Below are 20,900 nucleotides of genomic sequence, written 5' to 3' on the forward strand. Positions count from 1 at the left end.
ACCTTCATTTTTCCTGGCATCTCGAGAACAGATCCTGTTACATGCTATCAAACACTTCTCGCAAGCACACACACGAGAACATTGTGTATGGGTAGGGAAATGGCGGAATGGGTTTTTTTGTAGGTAGATTAGATTAAACAGGAAAAAAAAAAAACTAACGCTATTAAGTTGATGGTCTAAAAAGGCACAGTCTCACACTGGTGACAACTCCGGGGAATACACAGCCGTCCCCAAAGGCAGTCAGGAGGAGCGACTGACACATCAAAAGCCGGGATCGGATGTTCAGCTTTTGTGAGCACGTCTCCAAATCGGGACTAAAAGCTACATTAGCAGGTAGTACAGATTCTGTATCACAATGCCTGGGAAATCGTAGCGCACTTCAAATAAGGTCTGAAAGCAGCAGATTTTCTGTGAAGGAAAGCGCATTCTGGCTCACTGAGGTCGACCATGTTAATGGTGGGACGGCACATAGAGAAAAAAACATCTACAGTATGTCAGTAAACATGCGTGTGCATATATTCAGGTCCAGTCTTTAAGAGTACAAATGGATCCAGATGGGACTTTTGGAATCACTTTGACTCGCGGAAGTCATCCACCTGAACCACAAACACACACACACACACACATACACACACACAAATGCTAATAAGGATTAGGTTCCCTGCACACAATGAAGAGTGTGTGACTGTGACTTTTATAAGTTTGTGAATGTGTCACTATGGTAACTGGTAAGCATGCATAGTGACATCTGGTCATCAACGAACCAACACAAGAATCACTTAATTTCAACACATGGAAGTGAGCTTTTAATCAATGGCGTACTACGGGTGTAGTCCCTGGGATCCTTTTTGCCCCATCTCTCTAATGCTCCCCCCCCCGCCAAAGACCAAGGAGAACGGACCTCTCCGGCATGCCAATCACTCATACAATAATAGGCAATCAGATAGCCGCATTGTCTCAACCCCTGGCTTGACACGCCCCTGCCGCCATGTTGTCCCACAAGCAATGATGGTTGTCAGTAGCCTGCGCTTGGAAAAGTTCATGTTACGATGAAAATGATCCTCAGATGCGCTTGGGGAACGTGCAATTCTGATGAAAGATATCCTGCTAGGTTACAAGGAGCCCGGTTGATTCATTTTCCAAAGGCTAAAACACAGTCGATAAAGTGTCTACGATGGATTAAGGCTCGTGGAAGAGCGCACGTATAACAAAATATGAACAATATCAACAAACACAAGGCTGTACCTTCGAAGGTGAGTGAGGGAGAAGTATCTTCTCTGAGTCTGATTGAATTTTTGTCAGTGCAGCAGAACAACTTTCACTTAGTGTACCACTGACCTGCTGAATGAAGTCTGTAATGTTTTATGCCGAAGAGGATACGTAAATGCGCGATGTCATGCAAGGGAAATGTCAATTTGCCTATTTGTATCACATCAGACTTTTAAGACTGAGTTCTGGGTTCCATTACGAGCCAAGTCAAACTTTTTCATCTGGTGAGTACGGTACTGACTGAGTTAATCACTATTGTTTAAATGTAGAAAATCAAACCTAACTCACTTATAAAGACTACAATGATATTACTCATGATCTTTCTAAGTAAAAAGTACTCATTCTGCTTTACATATGCAGTACGATTCCTCTATTTTATCCTGTTGGATTTCAATATAAAGATTGTGAGGTGTCAAACGTTTTTGCACCGTCCAAAATCTTAATTCTGTGTACATATCCTTGCGTGAAATAGTTGAGACCTCTCTGTAGAACTCTCTTGGACAAGTCTGATGCATTTGGCAAAAAAACATAGTCCAATATTATCTGGAATACAAGTTACAGAATTGACTTCAAACCTGTTCTGTTCAGTCGCCATTTTGAAAGCTTGTGGGACAAATAGAGCTAAGGGGGCGGAGCTTAAGATTCTCTGTCGGAAAGGTCCATTTCATCCTGGTGGCTTAAAAAATAGTGAGTGCTAGAAGTTTCATTTATTTTGAGCACAACTTGTCTGTAGTCTTAGAATTATTATTACACGAACCAAATTTTTCTATCCATTTTGGAATTTTACCTGCAATGGTGTTCAAAACTAACTTTCTCAAAAACACTGCCCCGTGTAAAGTTGCATTAGTTTATCAAACGAGCCAAGTCAAATGAATACAACCACTCACAAAGACTACGATATTACTTGTGGTCTTTCCAAGTAAAAAGTACTTACCCTGCTTTACATGCGCAGTACAATTCCACTATTTTATCCTGTTGGATTTCAATATGAAGTTTGTGAGACACCGAGCTTTTTTGCATCGATCACCAACGTTTCGCTGTAACTCTGACATTGCGTCCTGCTCCGTCCAAAATCTTAATTCCGTGGACATAGCCTTGCGTGAAATAGGTGAGACCTCTCTGCAGAACTTTTGGACAAACCTGAAGCATTTGCCAAAAAAAACATACCGCAATATTATCTGGAATACGCGATAAAGAATCGACTTCAAACCTGTTCTGTTCAGTCGCCATTTTGCATGTAAGCAGTGAAGCTTGTGGGACATGGCGACTTCAGCTAAGGGGGCGGAGCTTAAGATCCACAGTCGGAAAGGTCCATTGATTTGGCCCACATCAACCGGCCAGCTAAACTCCAGAGGACACAACAATATCTAATGCTACTTGTTCAGAGACCGAGCTTGACGGACACACATACACACCTGAACTTCCACAAGCTGAAATCTGAGGATTCTGACTCCAGAGGGCCTTTCAATGAAGTTGAACCAACACGGGTGACCTCGCTACGGATGAGGGCATTCGACACCAAGCAAGGTAGCACTTTGTGCTCGCATATGCTTACGAGCACATCTCTGTTATTGTAAAATGATCTGAGGATTCATTAACACGTAACCCCTTGAGGAATTCAACTAACAAGAATCCGAATCTCACTCTAAACCCAAAACAACCTGCTATGATGGACAAGTCTTTGTCTAGTTCTGCATGATACAAGCGATTCATCATGGAAACATCACAACCTGGATACATTAAACTGCTAGATGGCTTAAATTGATCATTAAGTTGGAAAACAAACATTTCCTACCTCAGAGGCAGTTGTGTGGCCTTCCTAACTTTTCAGCTCCTGTTATTAATAATTGTTTCCTATCCACTGGCTGTGATTTCCTCCCACAAATGGACTCAAAATCTCATTCCAAACAAATAGGAGCATTCGTCCATTTCATCAAAACAAACTCAAATGAGTATCTCCCCACATTTAACATCACGAAAATGAAATTCCTTCCTTTTTGTTGCTACAACCCCTCTTCTGACAGTTCGGCAAAGAAACACTGTCTGACTGCAATTTTCTAAGACAAGACTTTATTTGACTGACACTGACAAACCAGCGCCTCGCTCAGACTTGTTTGCGCTTCAGCAAGCACTGCGGATTTAGCACTGCATCACTTGCATAACAACCGCTTTAGGGAAGGATGCCTTTGTGGTCACTGCAGCCAGAACTAATTATTACTGCAATCAATAACTCTTTTACATACCGTACATACGTACCGCATGCAATGAGGATACATTTACTGTCATGTTTACAGATTTGGATAGAATTGAGCTCGTGCGCTTCTCCGTAAATGACAGAGACAATGTGGTTACGACTGTGAGGGTAGGCCACCACTCGTTGTAGGAAAACAAAAAAACAAAAACACAGGATCGGTTGGAAAGTCAAGAAACCACACTGGCCATATATGACAATGTTTCTTACGCTCACTTTCCTCTCCTCCCTTCATTGTACTCCCCCTTGCACTGATATCTGACCTCCCTTTATTAAATCTGTTAAGTGGGTTTTATATTTTGGTTTTCCTAACCTGTCCAGAAGTCTGGCTTTTATTAAACACTGTGACATATGTTTAGGCAATTATGAACCCCGTATATTGAACTTGCCTTTGTGAAAAAAACAGAGAGGTGAGTTTCACTGCCGATGATCCAAATAGGGAACTTGGGCGACTTCAGGAATGCTCCCACCTGAAATAAACATGCAGACAGAATGTTTTTCTAATGAATACCGATTCAATGTTAAGTGTTTAAAATGAGACAAAGAGCCACAATTACATTTAAAAATGAAATCTGAGGTAGCACATTAACTAATAATGATTTCTTTGCTCCATGTTTCAACGTGTCACTTGTATGAACTATAATTCGAGGTACTGTTGGCATTGGAGATTTTTTTTTTTTTTTTTTTGTGGGGCAGGGAGGTGTTAAATATTGCGGCATATCACATACATTTTAACAAAAGATGGTATTTCACTGGTAATGCATTGGCCTCACAGTTCTGAGGTCCTGAGTTTGATTCCAGACCCGCCTGTGTGGAGTTTGCATGTTCCCCCTGTGCCTGCGTGGGTTTCCTCCGGGCACTCCGGTTTCCTCCCACATCCCAAAAACATGCAACATTAATAAATTGCCCCGAGGTGTGATTGTACGTGTGGTTGTTTGTCTCTATGTGCCCTGCAATTGGCTGGCAACCAGTTCAGGGTGTACCCCGCCTCCTGCCCGTTGACAGCTGGGATAGGCTCCAGCATGCCTTGCAACCCTCATGAGGATAAGCACCAAAGAAAATGGATGAAATGGTATTTTAAAGCCTTTTTAGACTCACTGTGGCATGCATCAACTTATGAACTTTTTGTAATGTCCTTTTCAGTGCTTATGTTGGCAATAAGTACCAGTAAATTGCCAAATTCTTAGGATGACATTTAACAAAGTGTTCTTAAATGTAATGAAAAATCTATAGTTATTACAAGTTAATGTGAGAGTAGCTAAGAGTTTGTGGCTTTTGTTCAGAAATATTTTCACACGGGAGCCTTCCAACAGTTTTTTTTTTCCAGCAAACTGAATATGTACAAGCTCAACTGTCCATGTAACAGTGAGATCATGTTTATTGGTAGTCTAGCAAACAGCGTACTAAGTTCGCCATTTCTGTTGGAAAGTGTGTATTTTGCCTTGCGCGCGTGTTTAAAGTTAACTGTACCTTGCAGTAGCGTAATGACTCCATGAGCGTGAGGAAGCCAACTGACGCCTGCTTATGAATACCGTGAAGCTCTATACATGAAGATGGAGAAAGACAAAAAAAGATTCACAAAAAAAAAAAAATGAATTGAAGAGCTGCAACATTAAACATGAAAACAAAATCATTGCCCTCTGGTGGACAAGATTGACATGTAGCACAGAAAATTAGGCTGCTTCTTTGTTGTTAAACAATAATTAAGATTTTATATGCATAAAAGTATTTTTTTTTACAAATTATTTATTTATTTTTATTTGTTTAATTGGTATGGACATGACAAAAACATTGGACAAACCTGCTGCATTGCTTTAAGAGTTTTAGCTTAACTATTGATTAACACTTGTCCACAGGCTTATTAGAAGGTAGCTAAAATACAAAAAGGTACTTGGAATATAAACAACTAGCGGATTTTAAAAAACGCTTTCATGGCAGGCACATTCAGTTCAAAATATTCATAGAAGCAGTTGTGTCCAGAATTTCAGCCTTTTTTTTAAGGTTGCTGGCAAACGTTAGGATCAGTCGCCAGCCTCAACTTGCTGCAAAGCCAATTTTAGATTCTGAGTAGATTTGAATAGAAACTGTACTGTCAAAAAGAGGTGTTAAAACTTTGGAGAATAAAGTACATTTATGTTGTATGTTTGTTGTGGCCTACCTGTAACTCTGAATGCATTAAATATTTATCGTCTTACTCATTCCAGAACATTCTCGATCTCCATCCCAAACATTCGAGACAGCATGGCCCGTAACAAGGAGGTTCACCAGACTCTGACTACAAAACAAATACAAGAATACTTTAATAAAGAACTGTTATGAGAAAAATACAAATGAGCCCATTGTGCTCATATGAGTTTCACAGTGTATGCATCATTTTGGTGTCAAAGTGTGAAAATAAATATGTTCTGGTACCTTCCATGGCCGTGCACTGGGTCTATAAGGGGTTCCAGTGTGTCCTGGATCTCGTTTTTGATGTTCTCAATGCCCTGTAAAGACCAGCGGAAAAACAAGTGTGACTTTCACTCTCCACTTTATCCAATCAGAGCATAAATTCCTTCCTTTTTTTAGTCCCAGAATACCTTGGTGAGGATGACAGAGTAGAGGAAAAGCAAAACTCCACAACACCCCCTCCAGGTGTGGTAGAGAGAAAGCACCTCCGCTTGGAGATCTGACACGGACATCACCACCCGCTTCCTGTGGGAAAGGAAATCAACAAAAATATTTTTGAAACTCAAGAAATACAAACAATTTGTTACACTTTATAGAATGTAACATATTTTCGTTATTTACTATATAACAGATTTTGTATACAGGGATGAGAATGACCAATTTTTTATAAAACACACTGTTAAATGGTGACCTCTGGCTGCTTCTAACAGTGTAAATACTGGGCAATCATAACATTTTGAAAACTTAAAATATGAGTCCAAACAACCAAAATAATTTTGCCAAACTTCAGGCATAAAAATGTAGACTGAGTGAAAATTACATCAAATAGGCTACTGCACTTACAAGTTATACTTCAGAAGGAAGTACACGAGTAATTTGTTTATATATATATATATATATATATATATATATATAAGATTTACTACTTAATTTGTGGATCAGCAGGCCTGTAACTTGGGGTGAATACAGCTACACAATCATTGAAGTTTGTTTGTATTTGTGTGTGCGCAAGTACTGGAGCGAGAAAGACATTATTTTAACCAATAAGGTAATCAATGAAAGTGTCCCTGTGCTATATGGGAGGAAAATTAATAATTCAGTATCAAAGCCATTTAAAAACAAAAAAAGGAAATATGTACCATTCCTTCAAGAAACCCCTTCAACTAAACGAATAAGTGCAAATGTGAAGTGAGCATGTATTAAAGAGGGCATATTGTGGAAACTTTACTTTTTAATTGCTTGCATACTAACAACTGGGGTTGTGTTTTCGTGTGTGCAGTGCGTGAAATTGCACAAAAATTTTTGGGGCGGGGGTTTCCATGACTGATTTTTTTTCTGTAAGCAAGTCATTCTGATTTTGTTTAATTTAAAATCATATTGACCTTATTACCAAAGGGTTATGGAATGAACGCCTCTTTTTTTTCCCCTCACAGGAAAATTAAGGAAAGATTAATGTCAAAGCCAAGAGTTAAGTTGAGTTCAGTTGCATGGATTAGCATTATTTTATAGCATTATAAGCACTATAATTATACCTTGAGTGAGAGCATCATCTTCCAAATTTTTAGAATTAGGAGCCATTGCTCGGTTGATTGTTTTGCTTCGTGCTGTAAACCAAAATTTGAGGTCCCACATCCCAAAATCAGATGACTTCAATATGGGTGCTAAAGATAATGTACACTGTTTCTAGATTTATTATATTTTCAATTCTCAGGGAATTTTAACCAAAGAACATCACATAAATGTTATTAAGATTCATCAGTAGTATTTTAATTTGCGTAATTTGTCCATTTTAAGTTGCAAAGTAATAGCTTGGACAGAAGAAAAAGTGGCAACTTACTGAAGAAGGCTGTGAAATCGCTCAAAGCCGAGGTCTTCAACAGCCAAAGCAGCTAAATACAAGAAAACAAACATACTGTGGATAAAAACAATCAGCAAATATTGATCAGTTCACATTAAGCCGATACAAAAAGTCTACACACCCCTGGTGAAATGCCCGGTTTTTGTGACCCCAAAGATTAGATCAAGATAAATCATTTAAAAACTTTTTCCACCACAACTGTGACCTAAAACCTACACAGCTCATTAAAAAAAAAAAAAGAGAGAGCCAAAGTAAAAATTAAATGAGATAATGTGGTGTTTGTACAACCATGCTCACACTTAAAAATGTCATCACATGATTCCCGGCTGACTCCTATTGAACATGATTTTTAATGTGCCTCTGATTCACCCGAAAATAAAATTTGTCTCCTCTAGTAGACTTTTTCATTTTTTTTTTTAATTCCAGCAGAAGCCCGATGTTTTTTTATTTCATTTTTGCAAACACTGACTGCGGTTTGTCTCGATGTGCCCGCCAATTGGCTGGCAACCAGTTCAGGGTGTACCCTGCCTCCCGCCCGTTGACACCTGTGATAGGCAACAGCACTCCCCGCGACCCTTGTGAGGATAAGCGACAAAGAAAATGGATGGACGGATGACTGCTGTTTCAAACTGTTCCCAAGTCCTTCTAGCTTGTCTACAGCCTTAAATTCACCTGAAGAAAAATAGCCCTAAATGATGCTACTGTTTTTGTGTTGGGCAGTGTTGTATTGGCACCAAGCATATACATTTTGTACTTAGGCCCAAAAAGCTTAACTTTGGTTCCATTGGCCAGTCGTAAACTCTCCCAAACGTGTGGTAAAATATGTTATGGTAGGATGAAACCAAGCTTAACCTTTTTGCTCATCAATTCAAAAAGTGGAAGGAATTATGAGCAGTTTGAAATAACAGTCAGTGTTAGCACAAAAACTTCGGGATCCTGCTAGAAAGCAAAACAACGTCAGGAAAAGCCTACTTGTACATATTTTTTGGGTGGGGGGGTCATCTTTGCCACTTTAAATAGTGTTAGGTGTGTGTCGACTCCCAATTAATGTGAGTTTTAAAATGATTGGTGGTTAATTATGAGCATAGCCACATCCCAGTTATAAGTGTGCACACACTTATTGTCCATGTTTATTTTTATTGCCCTCTCAGATTACAAAAAATGTGTGGAGTTTTAGTGGTTATGGGTCACATTAATGGAAGAAAAACCTTTGAAAAGAATTACCTGGGTCTATGCCAACCAAACAGCGGCATGTAGACTTTATTTATGCAGTACACCACAGGTGTCAAACTCAAGGCCCGGGGGCCAGATCTTTCCCACCACATGGTTTTATGCGGCCCGCACAGCTAAATCTAGAGTGTCAACTTCTATGATTCTTGTAAAAAATCTGCACCAAAATTTCAAATTGTCATATATCATAAATGATAAAGTTGAGCTATTATGAGCATTTTTGTGATACCAAACGTGAATAGTTGAAAAACACTTTACCCTCGATTTCTGATTCCAAAACTACTTCATAAATTGATGACGTAAATATGATGAGATGATTAAATATTTCTGTTCCACAGTCATAACGGCTCTCTGAGGGAAACCGGAACAACGACGTGGCCCGCGAGAAAAATTTGTTTGACACCCTTGCACTACACGCTTTGGTGACCCTTAATGGGACAAGCCGAAAAGAAAAGATGATGGTGGTTGAAGAGCATGATACAGCATGCTGAGACACAATTAGTCATTCAAATTCTTGTGAAGTGAGCATTCATGTTTGAGCGTCATTATTTTAAATCAGAGCCTTTTTCAACAAGACAAAAAGACTCACTGGGTTGCTGCCCCTCTAGCGGCTGGCTGCTCTCCGGCGCCGGCATGTCCTGTGTTTGTGACTGGGTCTGTGCTTTCGTATGAGGGCTCTGTCCCTTAGCCCACGACACGAGGCAGAACCCCGTGGAGGTGCTAGAACAGGCCGACTCCAGGATTTCGCTCAGCCCGGAACACAGGACAGTTTTCTGCTTCTCCTCTGAAAAGCGCACACACACATTATCATGCATAATTTAATAAGCATACAGACGGAATGGTAATGGATCTTGGCTTGAGGTACCCGTCATGTCTCGCCAGTTTGAAGCCTCTGGGTTAAAGAGAAGAGTCTTCAAGAGGAAAGCCTGCAAGGAGACAACAAATGCTTACTGCAATATGCAGAATTTCATGTTGACTTCTGTTTCCGTCATCCTCTTATGCATTTGACTTCCAATTTTAGACAGCCCACATCTTATTGCACGGGGCTTTAAAAGGGTTCATACCTGTACAGGCACAATTACAGCACATGGGCCCCCTTCAAACTGCTCGAGAGCTGTGCGCTCATTCTCGCTGAACACAAACCCTGCGATTGAAACAAGACAAATACACAAGAAGCTGGTACTCTGTCACTCTGCATCCAACCAGGCTGCTGTCGGGGTTATCAACTATGTGCATGTGCAAAAATGATGTTCAAAATGCCCGTTGCATACATTTACAATGTATTGCCTGTCATTTCTATTTTCTTTAGGATACAGAATATTTGGCAAACATGGCATGAGCATACATTACTATTGGGAGAGAACTCACACATAATGTAAACAGGTTTTACTTTAAAACTGTGTTGCCCATAAACAGTTTTCTGAGGTGGATGATTTGCTTGAAATCCAAAATTAAAAATACGTCTACCACGGTGAGGTAGAAGCGACCAAAAACGACGTAACATGCACTCAATCTCAGTTGAAATTCAACATATCGTTCATAAAGGTCCTACCTTGTGTCCATCTTCGAAAGATGGAGGCGGAAACTGCCCCGGTTGTTGGTCTCCCCCAAACTAAATCCACCAGCTCTTTATTTAAGTCTGACATGACCACTTTCCCTGAAGGCAGATGCACAGCAACTGACTAGGCAGGGCAACGGATATTCGTTGGGGCCAACTTGCAAGCTCTGTAGTCCGGTTGGTAGTCCACTTCCCTGGCCAGGTAGCGCCTGTGGCATTGGCCACAAGCTACCTGTGGAACACGGCAGTCTTCCTCCCTCGGCTGTCAGGACGCTGGTTGGTATAAGGAATGACATCAACGGTGTCTCATCAGCCTACAGGTAGCACAAAAAACAAGCATATTAAACAGAAGCCTGTTACAGTTCATCATAATATTATAACCGAACCATACGGTGTGCATAAAAAAACTAGACCTGCACATACACAGCAAATGCAAGCAATTAAACAGCTGGAAAGCTAACCGCTAATCGTTAAAAGGGATGAAAAACGTAATAAAATGACGACATTTGACAGGGGCCACACGATTGCGTTTCATGCTTGTGCATTTAATACGTGGGCGATACATTTTTAAACCCGAATGTGTTTGATGAGTAATAATAACGTAAGTTAGCATTAGCATTACTACGAGTGTCAGCTAACCTTATTATTGCTAAGGAACTCAATTTCCTGACAGCACAACGAGGATAATGGGGTTGTACGTTGTTCGTCAACAATAATATCAAGCGAAAGCGCAATTACCTGAAATACAAAGTCGAGTCGGGTTTCCGTAATGATTGTGCTAAGTCATTAATATCAACGCCTCTGTCTGTCATTCGTATTTACAACGGGGGTCCGAAACGCCTGTGCGTAAATGTAACGTGCTCGTTCATTGGTTGAAATTCAGAAGCTTCCCAATGCGTCAGGGGTGGGTTCTCAACACGTCGTCTCATTGGTCCACACTCTTGTCAATTATGTGTGTTCCGCCCGAGTGAAAAAAATTCATGCTCAACAATGCATCCCGCCTAATCTTATCGTGTTTTTATTCACTTTGTTAAGGAAATGAAATTAAAAATCAACCTGTCTTAACTGGTAAATTTGTATTCACACCCGATAACATTATGGACGACAGCCACAATTCTCTCATGCCGTATCGTTTGACTATTTCTATGTATTATGTCCACTGTGCCTCCCCGTAGCGTCCAGGAAGCAATGACTTGGCGCATGCGCAGTATGTACTTGTCTCTCGCCTCCTCTCCATGTGTTTTGGGGGCTAACTTTAAGAGATTCTCCTCATAAAGTCTGAAGTTTTTCCATACATAAGAAATCTTACTCCTAATTATGGGAGGGCAGGCTAAAAGTAAAAAGAAAACCAAGCCAAAGAGGAAAGAAAACCGCCCAAACAGAGGTAGGGTTAGGATAAGCAACATCAATGTATATTTTCTATAGAAAACTATAGAATTCTACAGAATTTGTACAGAACAGCTCGTTCTGTACAACGTCTGCTGTGATTTTCTACTGAACAAAAATGTTTCTCTAGAGATTCTATTGGACTTGGGTCCTAAATTTCTATAGTTGTTTTGAAATTCTTTCGAAATGTTCTATAAAGTTTTTTTTTTTTTTAGCATCTAGTTTAGTTAAAAACAAATCTATCTCTACCTCATAATGTGTTTTCCATCTCTAGATCCAGGCATAGTGGGCTTGACACCTCAGGAGAGGATGAAAGTGAGAATGCATGAAAAGGCAAAGAAGAAAACAGCTGCCAAGTACTCTGTTGAACAACTACTGGACAAGGTTGCTCTAAACAACAATTGACACAAAACAACATGTTCTATGTGACATCCACGCTCTAATTTTCATCATAATAACTTTATCATGCACTTTCGTGTTACACAGACTGAAGAATGCATGGACAGCTTTGACTTTGAGATGGCCGGACTTTACTGCCAGCGTGCTCTGGACCTGGAGTCCACCAACCTGCAAGCTCTTGACATGCTGGGACACATCTCCTCCGAGCTCGGAAACATAGAGAAAGCTAAATCAATATCCTTTACTCTGGGTTGCATTTTTTAAAAAAATCACATCTTCTCTTGCTGACCGTAGCCTCCTTGACTTATCATGCATGTTTTTCTGCGTGCTGTGGAGCTCAGCCCAGACGTAGGCCACAGTAAGTACATGTACTTGGGACAGATCCATACTGGTCAGGAAGCGGTTGACTACTACAGCAAAGGAATACAAGTCCTGCTCTCCGCATTGGACAAACAAGCACGGACCACTGTGAGTGTACACTGATTGATTACTCATACCCTCACCCCAGCTCTCTTCCCCCATTACCTGGCCTTATGTGAAACAGCAACAACTGAAATCATTAATTTCTATAACTGTCACAGTCTTTCTCATCTCTGTGGCAATATTTGGGCCTACTGTTCCCTGCAGAATTGTTCAAATTCAGCAAAAATGGAGGGTTTTCAAGCACAAATGGCCTTTTTGAGGTCACACCACTCACTGGGTTTAATCTGTTTTTTTTTTCAAGTCATTCAGAAGTTGATTTATTAGTGTGTTTTGGATCGGTATCCTGCTGCAGAACCTAATTACACAAACTTGTTGCTGAATATTTTCCTTCAGGATTTTCTCGGAATAAACACAATTCATGGTTCCGTCAATCAGTGGAAGTTTTCCAGGTCAAGATTATCACACACCCACCACCATGTTTGATTGTTGGTTTAATTTTTTTCCACAAGGCTGTGCTACATTTACTCCGAACAGTGTGTGTGTGTTTTATATTGGGACACACACTTTACATGAAGATCAATTTTCATCTCATCAATTCATATTACATTCTCCCACAAATCTTGGGAATCATATTCAGATTTTTTTTTTTTTTTGCAAAAGAAAGACAAACCTTCTGTTCTTTTCGGTCTGTTGTGGTTTTCGTTTTGAAGTCTTCCATGGGTGCTATTTTTTTGTCTTTTCCTTAAAGTGTTTTTTGATTCAAAACTTCTGTATGTGAACAGGCTTGGATGTGATCAGTGAAAATCAATCAAAAATTGTGGTTCGCCACAGTTAATTAATGATTTAACAAGGGGGTTAATTACTTTTTTTCCAGACTGGTCCAGGAAACTTTGAATAGTTTCATCCATCCATCTACTCATCCATTTTCTTAGCCGCTTATCCTCACAAGGGTCACAGGGAGTGCTGGAGCCTATCCCAGCAACAGGCAGGAGGCGGGGTTCAACCGGAACTGGTTGCCAGCCATAGTTTTAGTTTTAAAAAATTTAATCAGCATTTAAAACAGAATTTTAAGTTCATTTGGGTTATATTTGTCCATTTACAATTCTTTGATGATCGTAAACATGAAAGTGGGGAAACTATGCAAAAAAGGATTTTGAGTTGGGGGCGAATACTTTTTTCACAGGACTGAGAGTGCCTCTGCGCGCGCACGAGCGCATGCATAATATATAAGAAGATGTCAATCCATTTCTCGTCTGCCCTTCCGTGTGCATTCTACTTTTTGGTCGCATGGTGGTGGTATTGTGTAAGGTCTAAGATGGGCTTTTAAAGAAATACGTGATACAGTACTTTTGATACTCAGCTTCAAAGGTGTTACCTTAGGGTTAAAGATGTAACTGTGTCTTAAAAATACAGTGTATTTTTGCCCAGCATACTTTGTAAAAGGTAAGCATACAGTACTCTTTGATATACATATTTTGGGGAGATAATTTTTTTCTACTGTTCAAGCATAGCCTGAAAGTAGTTGCTCAAGACTTGTTTATCATGCAAAATATGCTATAACGTTGAAATAAGAATAAAATCTAGTTATAAGAACATTTAGTTCATATTAAATGTATTTTAAACAATTAAAATATTAACATGATAAATGGCACATTGTTTGTACTTTTATTTATTTATTTTTTTCCCCCACATAAAATCTACAGAAATGTTTACATTGATAAGTTGGTCTGCGTGGACATTTACTCCGTTTACTTGTCAAGCAAACAAAAAGCCTGTAAATAGAGATGCATGCAAGATATCACCTCGTGGGGTCTCAATGATCCTTAGAAAGTTGAGAAGAAATCAGCCCAGAACTTGGTTAATGACCAGAAAAGAGCTGGGACCACCGTTTCCAAACTGACTGTTGCTAATACACTAAGACGTCATGGTTTGAGATCATGCATGGCAGGGAAGGTTCCCCTGCTGAAACCAGCACATGTCAAGGCCCGTCTTAAGTTTGCCAATGACCATTTGGATGATACAGAGGAGTCATGGGAGAACGTTTTGTGGTCAGATGGGACCAAAATTTAACTATGGTCATAATTCCACTAACCATGTTTGGAGGAAGACGAATGATGATTTCCATCCCAAGAACACCATCCCTACTGTGAAACATGGGGGTGGTAGCATCATGCTTTGGGGGTGTTTTTCTGCACATGTGACAGGACGACTGCACTGTGTTAAGGAGAGGATGACCGCGGCCATGTATTGGGAGGTTTTGGGGAACTAACCTCTTTCCCTCAGTCAGAGCATTGAAGACGGGTCGTGGATTGGGTCTTTCAACATGACAATGACCCGAAGCACACAGTCAGGAAAACCAAGGAGTGGCTCCGTAAGAAGCATATCAAGGTTCTGGCGTGGCCTGGCGAGTCTCCAGACTTAAACCCAATAGAAGATCTTTGGAAGGAGCTGAAACTCCATGTTTCTCAATGACAGCCCAGAAACCTGTCTGATCTAGAGAAGATCTGTGTGGAGTAGTGGGCCAAAATCCCTCCTGCAGTGTGTGCAAACCTGGTGAACAACTACAGCAAATCTTTGACCTCTGTAATTGCAAACAAAGGCGACTGTACCAAATATTAACATTGGTTTTGTCAGGTGTTCAAATACTTATTTGCAGCTGTATCACAGAAATAAATCATACATTGTGTTTTCTGGACTTTTTTTTTTAGATGATCTCTATCACAGTGAACATGCACCTACAATAAAAATTTCAGACCCCTCCATGATTTTTAAGTGGGAGAACTTACAATATAGCAAGGTGTTCAAATACTTATTTTCATCACTGTACTGTATATCCACTATTGCAGTGGTATTCTATTTATAAATGATCATCATAGAATTGCAAAAACGACCAGTGTAATTGTTGCCTCGTGTTTTAATCAGGACCTGGCCGGAGCTGCGGCTCCCGTAGTCGAAGACCCCGAACGCTCGACGATGAAGGATATTAGCGTTGCTTACTGCTCCATGGCTGAGCTTTACCTAACAGATCTGTGGTAATTGAGAACTCTGCACATCTCTAATTTCTCTTCATGTCCCTACTTTGTTTAATGAGTTGAGATTTGTCAATCTGTGCGCAGCATGGAGGAAGGCGCGGCCGACAAGTGCAAAGAGTTCATTGATCGAGCGTTGCAGAATGACCCCGCTAACCCAGAAGGCCTTCAGCTCATGGCCAGCTTCTTGTTCAGTACAGAGAAAAATCAGGTCAGGTCATCCACGCGCACGCTCATGGGATGAAATATAACCACATTAAAGCAGAAATATGATGAGTTAATTATTCTCAGAAAATTGAATTGTATGGCATTAATCAGCAGACGGACACTTAAACTATCACTTGCACGTACACACACACACTCACACACGTTGATAGGAATGTGTGAGAGAGATAATCAGGGGAAACTGATTGGACTGCATGAGGACTAAATGTCCCAAGAACATTCCTTCACTTTGAACTGATGTTTAAATGATGACTTAATGTGTTTTCCTGTTCGGTACAAGGATATGCACTACTAGTCCGAATGTTCAGTCAGCCGTGCGTTTTCTACAGTCAGCAAACGCATATGCATCGTATTAGAGTTGGTTCGAGCAAGTTATTCTCAAGTTCACACCCCCCTTCGAATAGTTAAAAAATAAGAAAATTTTGCGAAGCGAGCGGAAGACAGTCCACATATCAAGCGAAAGGTCGCAGGCTGACCTTTCCAGGAAATGTCTTTTCTCCGGAAGGAGTGCGAAAATTATTTTTGATTTGCATTTAATTTATTTCTAATGAAGATCTGGCCAACCTTCCACAACCCCTTTGTCCATTTCTACACACCTTTCTCTTTTTTGACATTTTAATTTCACATAGAATAAAGTAATAAGAGAGAAATTGAAAACCGTGGAGTGGAGTGGCGCTGGTCACGTGTTTGCTTTTGCAGTCACTCGCCTAAGAATGTCACACTGCTGCAAAAAAATATTTGCGCTTGTATTCTGACTATGCGGTGCAGCAAAATAATTTAATATTCCAAAGACTTATTGACTTCTAACCATCTCTTCCAGAAAATTAAACTACATTAATTTTATCACCGTATTCCAGTTACATTGTTTTTTTTTTTCAAATGAGGGGCCTCCTGACATGCCCTTTTATTATATCCATCAGACGAGATATGATATTAGAAAATGTATATTAGTTAAATAAGGAATGAAAGGTACACATTATGACTTACCGGAATATTGAAACCTACTGGGACTGAAACTGGACTTCAATGTAACTTTGGGTCCCCTTTCTAGAAGACGTTTGGCATTTGAATTTTTGTTTGTCTGTCCCGAATAACATTTATGAGTGCAGAAATCCTTGATATTTGAAAAATTGCTAGATTTAATGTCAGCTCAAGTTTGCCCACAACAAGCTAATCCAAACATGTCATTATGCACCTTGCTTTATTCGGGTGCAGTAATATTGGATCAGAGCAACACCTTCCCTAAAAAGTCAATACATTTTTTAAAATTTGAGTGAAATTGCACTTGAAGTATCAGTTAGTAAACTGTAGGGGGCAGGCTGGATCTATTGACACCATCATATGTCCAGGTTTTTTTTAATTGCTGGTTTTTATCCAAGAACCCACCCCATAGATTTTAGTCTGTGCCGAACACCTATTCAGCAATTAAAACAAAATATTTGCTAATCTAATAAGTCATTAGTATGCCTTGTATATTATACGTCAATGTCACTGATGTTTTCATACTTCTTTGCACAACATTATGCCCTGCTCAGGAAGGTAAAGAATACTTGTTGAAGAGTGTCAGACTGTGGCTGCCTGCCCAGAAACCGGCTGAAGCCTCCTCCAGCCTGGAAGACGACGTGCAGGTTAGTCGGAGCGTTTCTGCCGTCAGCCGACGCTTATGATTCACTTTTATTTCAGAAACACTTTGTTCTAAAAGGATTTTCGCAGAGCACTTTGCCGCTAGCACAAACACCAGTCAGATAAAAAGTTGGAGATAATGAAAAAAAAGGATAATAAAAGTTAAAAGCGGAACCAACGGTATGCTAAACCTTGTCGTTGTGTTTGTGTGTTTAAGGAGGATGCAAGTATAAGCAAAAATTAGAATAATGATTCCGAAGAATGTGATGAAGAATATTTAAAAATAGAACTATTTCTGAAAGTGACCTGAGTTTGCCTACATAAATGTGGCAAATGTGCTTATGACACGATACAACAATCCCACGGCGGCGCTGGCATTGTGTCTCTTATCTTCCGCTGCAGCTTGATCCAAACTCTTGACTGCTGTCGTGTTCACCGTGATTAACAACCACATGACCCGCGGAACGTCCCGTACCTTGAAATTGGATCTTGCCATTATCGGACATTGCGCGGCAACCGTGGTTGTGTCAATGCGCAGACATTGCAGTATTCTTCTTTTTCCCCTCTCTCCCGTAGAACCAGCTCCCGCCGTACGAGTCCCGCATCACCACAGTCAAGCTTCTCGTCGAATGCGAGGAGTACGAGGTAAAAACGTGCACCGAGCTCAAACATTTCGGCTGTTGTTGTCGCTCTTCTTGGATTTCGAGGCGGGAGGGCGGACAATCACTTTTTTTTTCTTTCCACTGGATAGCTTGGAAGGTGGCAGGGTCATGGCTGGTCTTTATCCCCTCCAGAGTCCTCTGTCAATAATTGAAGACTGGTATTTGCAGTGTGAAAGAAGGCCGCGGCGCCGCACGAGGAGAGATAGAACTTATAAAAAAATTAAATAACAGGAATAGCAGTCAATTCAGCGAAGACTTCCAGCAAGGTCAAACAATCAATTACAAAATGTCAGTCTGAAACATCACGACAAGCTGGCCGATAGTCCAGTTCCCCAGTAGTTAGGAGTGATGCCAATTAGAAGTGGGAGCCAACTGTCACACACACACACTAATTTTTCTCAGCTTAGCTCTCTATTTGAGGTGAATCAGCTGAGCTTTTGCCCAGTCTATGTAGAGCGTAACACCTGAATTGGGGGGGGGAGTCCTCTTTGCATTTGTGGGGATCTGCATTAAATTTGAATGTGTTCTTCTTTTCACATCATTTTTTTAGAGGGTATTGGAATTCGGTACAATGGAATCTCTAGATTTGTGGGCATGCTGGATCTCAACTGACTTATGGCGAGAGATGGGGTATAGAGTTCGTGCGCCTACGTCATAAAATCACGTCACTTTTGTTTACGTCGACATATTTCTGGTCTAACAAAGCATTGTTCAATGCTAAGTCCGTTGGAGATGACACGAAAATACGTCTTATAGCACGACGCCCAGAGTTTTGTTTGATACCGTTAAACGTTTAGAAGGAAAGAAAAATGAGAGGGACCCATATTTAATGCCGAAGTCGATGTTTTCGAATTACAAATGGGACTGTTAACCCGCTTCCGCGTGTCTTGGGCAACTGGATCTCCACGTGGATCTGGTGAGTGAGTCGTCGAGATTTACACAAAAGACTTTGAAAGCGTAGAAAAGTCTGGACATATACAAATTCTTCCTTGCTGGATCTGTTCTCAATCAAGCATAAATCCCACATAGTGATGGAGCCACTCTGATTTTTTTCAATACAAATACCAATATTTAAATAAATGACCCCTGGTTTTACACAAACTCGCATTCATTAACTATGATTGGAAAAAAAAACAGCGAGTCGGCTCCTCCGCACACGAAGCGTGTTGCAGCCACGCATCAAACTTAGGTAAATTTCTCCGTGACAGACTTTTTTTTTTTTTTAAGAATGCATTTTTCTCAAATTTTCAGCTATTATTCAATACAAATGCCAATATTTAAATAAATGACCCCTGGTTTTACACAAACCGCATTCATTAACTATGATTGGGAGAAAAATAGAGGACGGTGAGTCGGCTCTTCCGTACACGGAAGCGTATTGCGACCACACGCACACACACATCTAAACCTCTCTGTGACAGATGTTTTTTTTTTTTCATTGTTCTCAAATGAGCCAATTTGCCCTTATAAATACTTTGTCATTTTAGATTAAGAATAATTCCTACCTGAAATGAAGTGATTGCTACACAGGCGTGTGTCTTTGGTTGGGCACCATCTATCACATTTAATTGCCGAAATCCATCGATATTTTCTGGTCTTTTCAGCTAATATTCCATAGAATGATCTCTTTGAATATCTGACTCATCTGTTGTGACAACCAACAGCACAACAGCTTTCGGGTGTCGTAAATATTCTCCTCCGGTTCAATGTCTCCCACAGTGTCGAGCAGCTCTGTTTGACCGGCAATATGGCGCCGTCACGTGCACGAGCTCTATAACTTGAACTGGTCACCAGGGGACATATCAGCAAACAACCACTCTCATAAACAGTCACACCTAGGTAGAATATTGTCTTCAATTAACCTACAATGTCTGTTCTAGTGATTCATGCTAAGTGGAGGTATAATTGAAGTTGGAGTGCGTGTCGCTGCCACAATATCTTTATTACGGCATACTTGCCTGCTTAATCACCCATCAATTTCCTATATTAATTACCATGATTTTTCAATTTTTTTTTTTTTTTTGTGGCTAAACGCTTGTCGGTTCAGTGCAGAACCTCGCACTCATTAGTGTTTGAACTCATTTTCTGTGATTTCCAGCGCGCTAACAGCACTTTAGCTCTTTCGTGTTCTGATCCACCGATTAATTGGTGCTCAGCCTTGTCGAGAAGTTTATGGTTATTACAGGCAGCGGGGCCGGGAGAGGAGGATGGGCTGTCAGGTGTATCAGTGAAATGACAGCATTTCAGTTCACAGTTTCTGACATGTCATTTGTCTTCATCCGGCTGTCGATGTCAGCAGCTGCAGACACTTGTCACCGCTTCATAAATATCATCGGTGTTTTCCTGCGCGAGCATGTATGCATTTATATTCATTTGCACCCCCTCCGCAACATTTTTGTTCTTCATCTGTTCCGCAATTTGGAAGCTTGTGATGGAAAATGAGTTTACAGACAGTGGCAATCTTTTATTATTGTCCATCTTCTCAGTCTGAGACTAATCCTGATTGAATGTGAACGCGCGCACGCCGCCTCCCAGCAGACTGTAATGCAATTCACAAAGTTTTGTGCTTGCACTTTTTGCTCTGTAAAGTTTTTTTTTTTCTTTTTTTTTTTCTTTTTTTTGGTTTGAAGGCAACCTCTCTACCGGGTTGCCAGAAACTGACAATTTGTCCATATTTTCCTCCATCGCTCATTTTTGTTTTGTCTTGCGGAAGAACGCCAAGGCTTTGAATTTTTTTTTTTGCATGTATCCGTTTGCCAAAGAGGCATACTGCACGCCTAACGTTGCATTTTGGAAGAGCAACAGTTTTAGAAGAAAA

The 20,900-nt window shown here is 40.4% G+C and overlaps 2 protein-coding genes across 3 annotated transcripts in view; one reads left to right on the plus strand and one right to left on the minus strand.

The window, feature by feature from the left end:
• The window catches only part of mindy3 (MINDY lysine 48 deubiquitinase 3), a 32,172-nt gene extending 20,926 nt beyond the window's left edge, over positions 1–11,246 (minus strand). Inside the window, exons 1-11 of one of the 2 annotated variants that reach the window (XM_061820505.1) lie at positions 11,074–11,246; positions 10,330–10,649; positions 9,842–9,921; positions 9,643–9,703; positions 9,367–9,561; positions 7,527–7,578; positions 6,100–6,214; positions 5,933–6,006; positions 5,716–5,795; positions 4,991–5,061; positions 3,910–3,990 (exon numbers count right to left, since the gene is read on the minus strand). In XM_061820505.1, the coding sequence (XP_061676489.1) occupies positions 3,910–3,990; positions 4,991–5,061; positions 5,716–5,795; positions 5,933–6,006; positions 6,100–6,214; positions 7,527–7,578; positions 9,367–9,561; positions 9,643–9,703; positions 9,842–9,921; positions 10,330–10,423 (903 nt within the window). In that variant the 5' untranslated portion in view covers positions 10,424–10,649; positions 11,074–11,246. Of the gene's footprint in view, positions 1–3,909; positions 3,991–4,990; positions 5,062–5,715; positions 5,796–5,932; positions 6,007–6,099; positions 6,215–7,526; positions 7,579–9,366; positions 9,562–9,642; positions 9,704–9,841; positions 9,922–10,329; positions 10,650–10,974; positions 11,041–11,073 lie in introns of those variants that run through there. The other variant, XM_061820506.1, reaches the window with a different exon arrangement.
• A 246-nt stretch (positions 11,247–11,492) lies between these two features.
• si:dkey-12j5.1 (uncharacterized) overlaps positions 11,493–20,900 on the plus strand; it is a 36,711-nt gene continuing 27,303 nt past the window's right edge. The window contains exons 1-8 of the mRNA XM_061820507.1: positions 11,493–11,719; positions 11,996–12,105; positions 12,208–12,354; positions 12,436–12,588; positions 15,466–15,575; positions 15,660–15,783; positions 17,333–17,425; positions 17,997–18,065. Of these exons, the coding sequence (XP_061676491.1) occupies positions 11,653–11,719; positions 11,996–12,105; positions 12,208–12,354; positions 12,436–12,588; positions 15,466–15,575; positions 15,660–15,783; positions 17,333–17,425; positions 17,997–18,065 (873 nt within the window). The 5' untranslated portion in view covers positions 11,493–11,652. The remainder of the gene's footprint in view (positions 11,720–11,995; positions 12,106–12,207; positions 12,355–12,435; positions 12,589–15,465; positions 15,576–15,659; positions 15,784–17,332; positions 17,426–17,996; positions 18,066–20,900) is intronic.

Source organism: Syngnathoides biaculeatus, chromosome 5 (genome assembly GCF_019802595.1).
Source record: "Syngnathoides biaculeatus isolate LvHL_M chromosome 5, ASM1980259v1, whole genome shotgun sequence".
Classification (NCBI taxonomy): domain Eukaryota; kingdom Metazoa; phylum Chordata; class Actinopteri; order Syngnathiformes; family Syngnathidae; genus Syngnathoides; species Syngnathoides biaculeatus.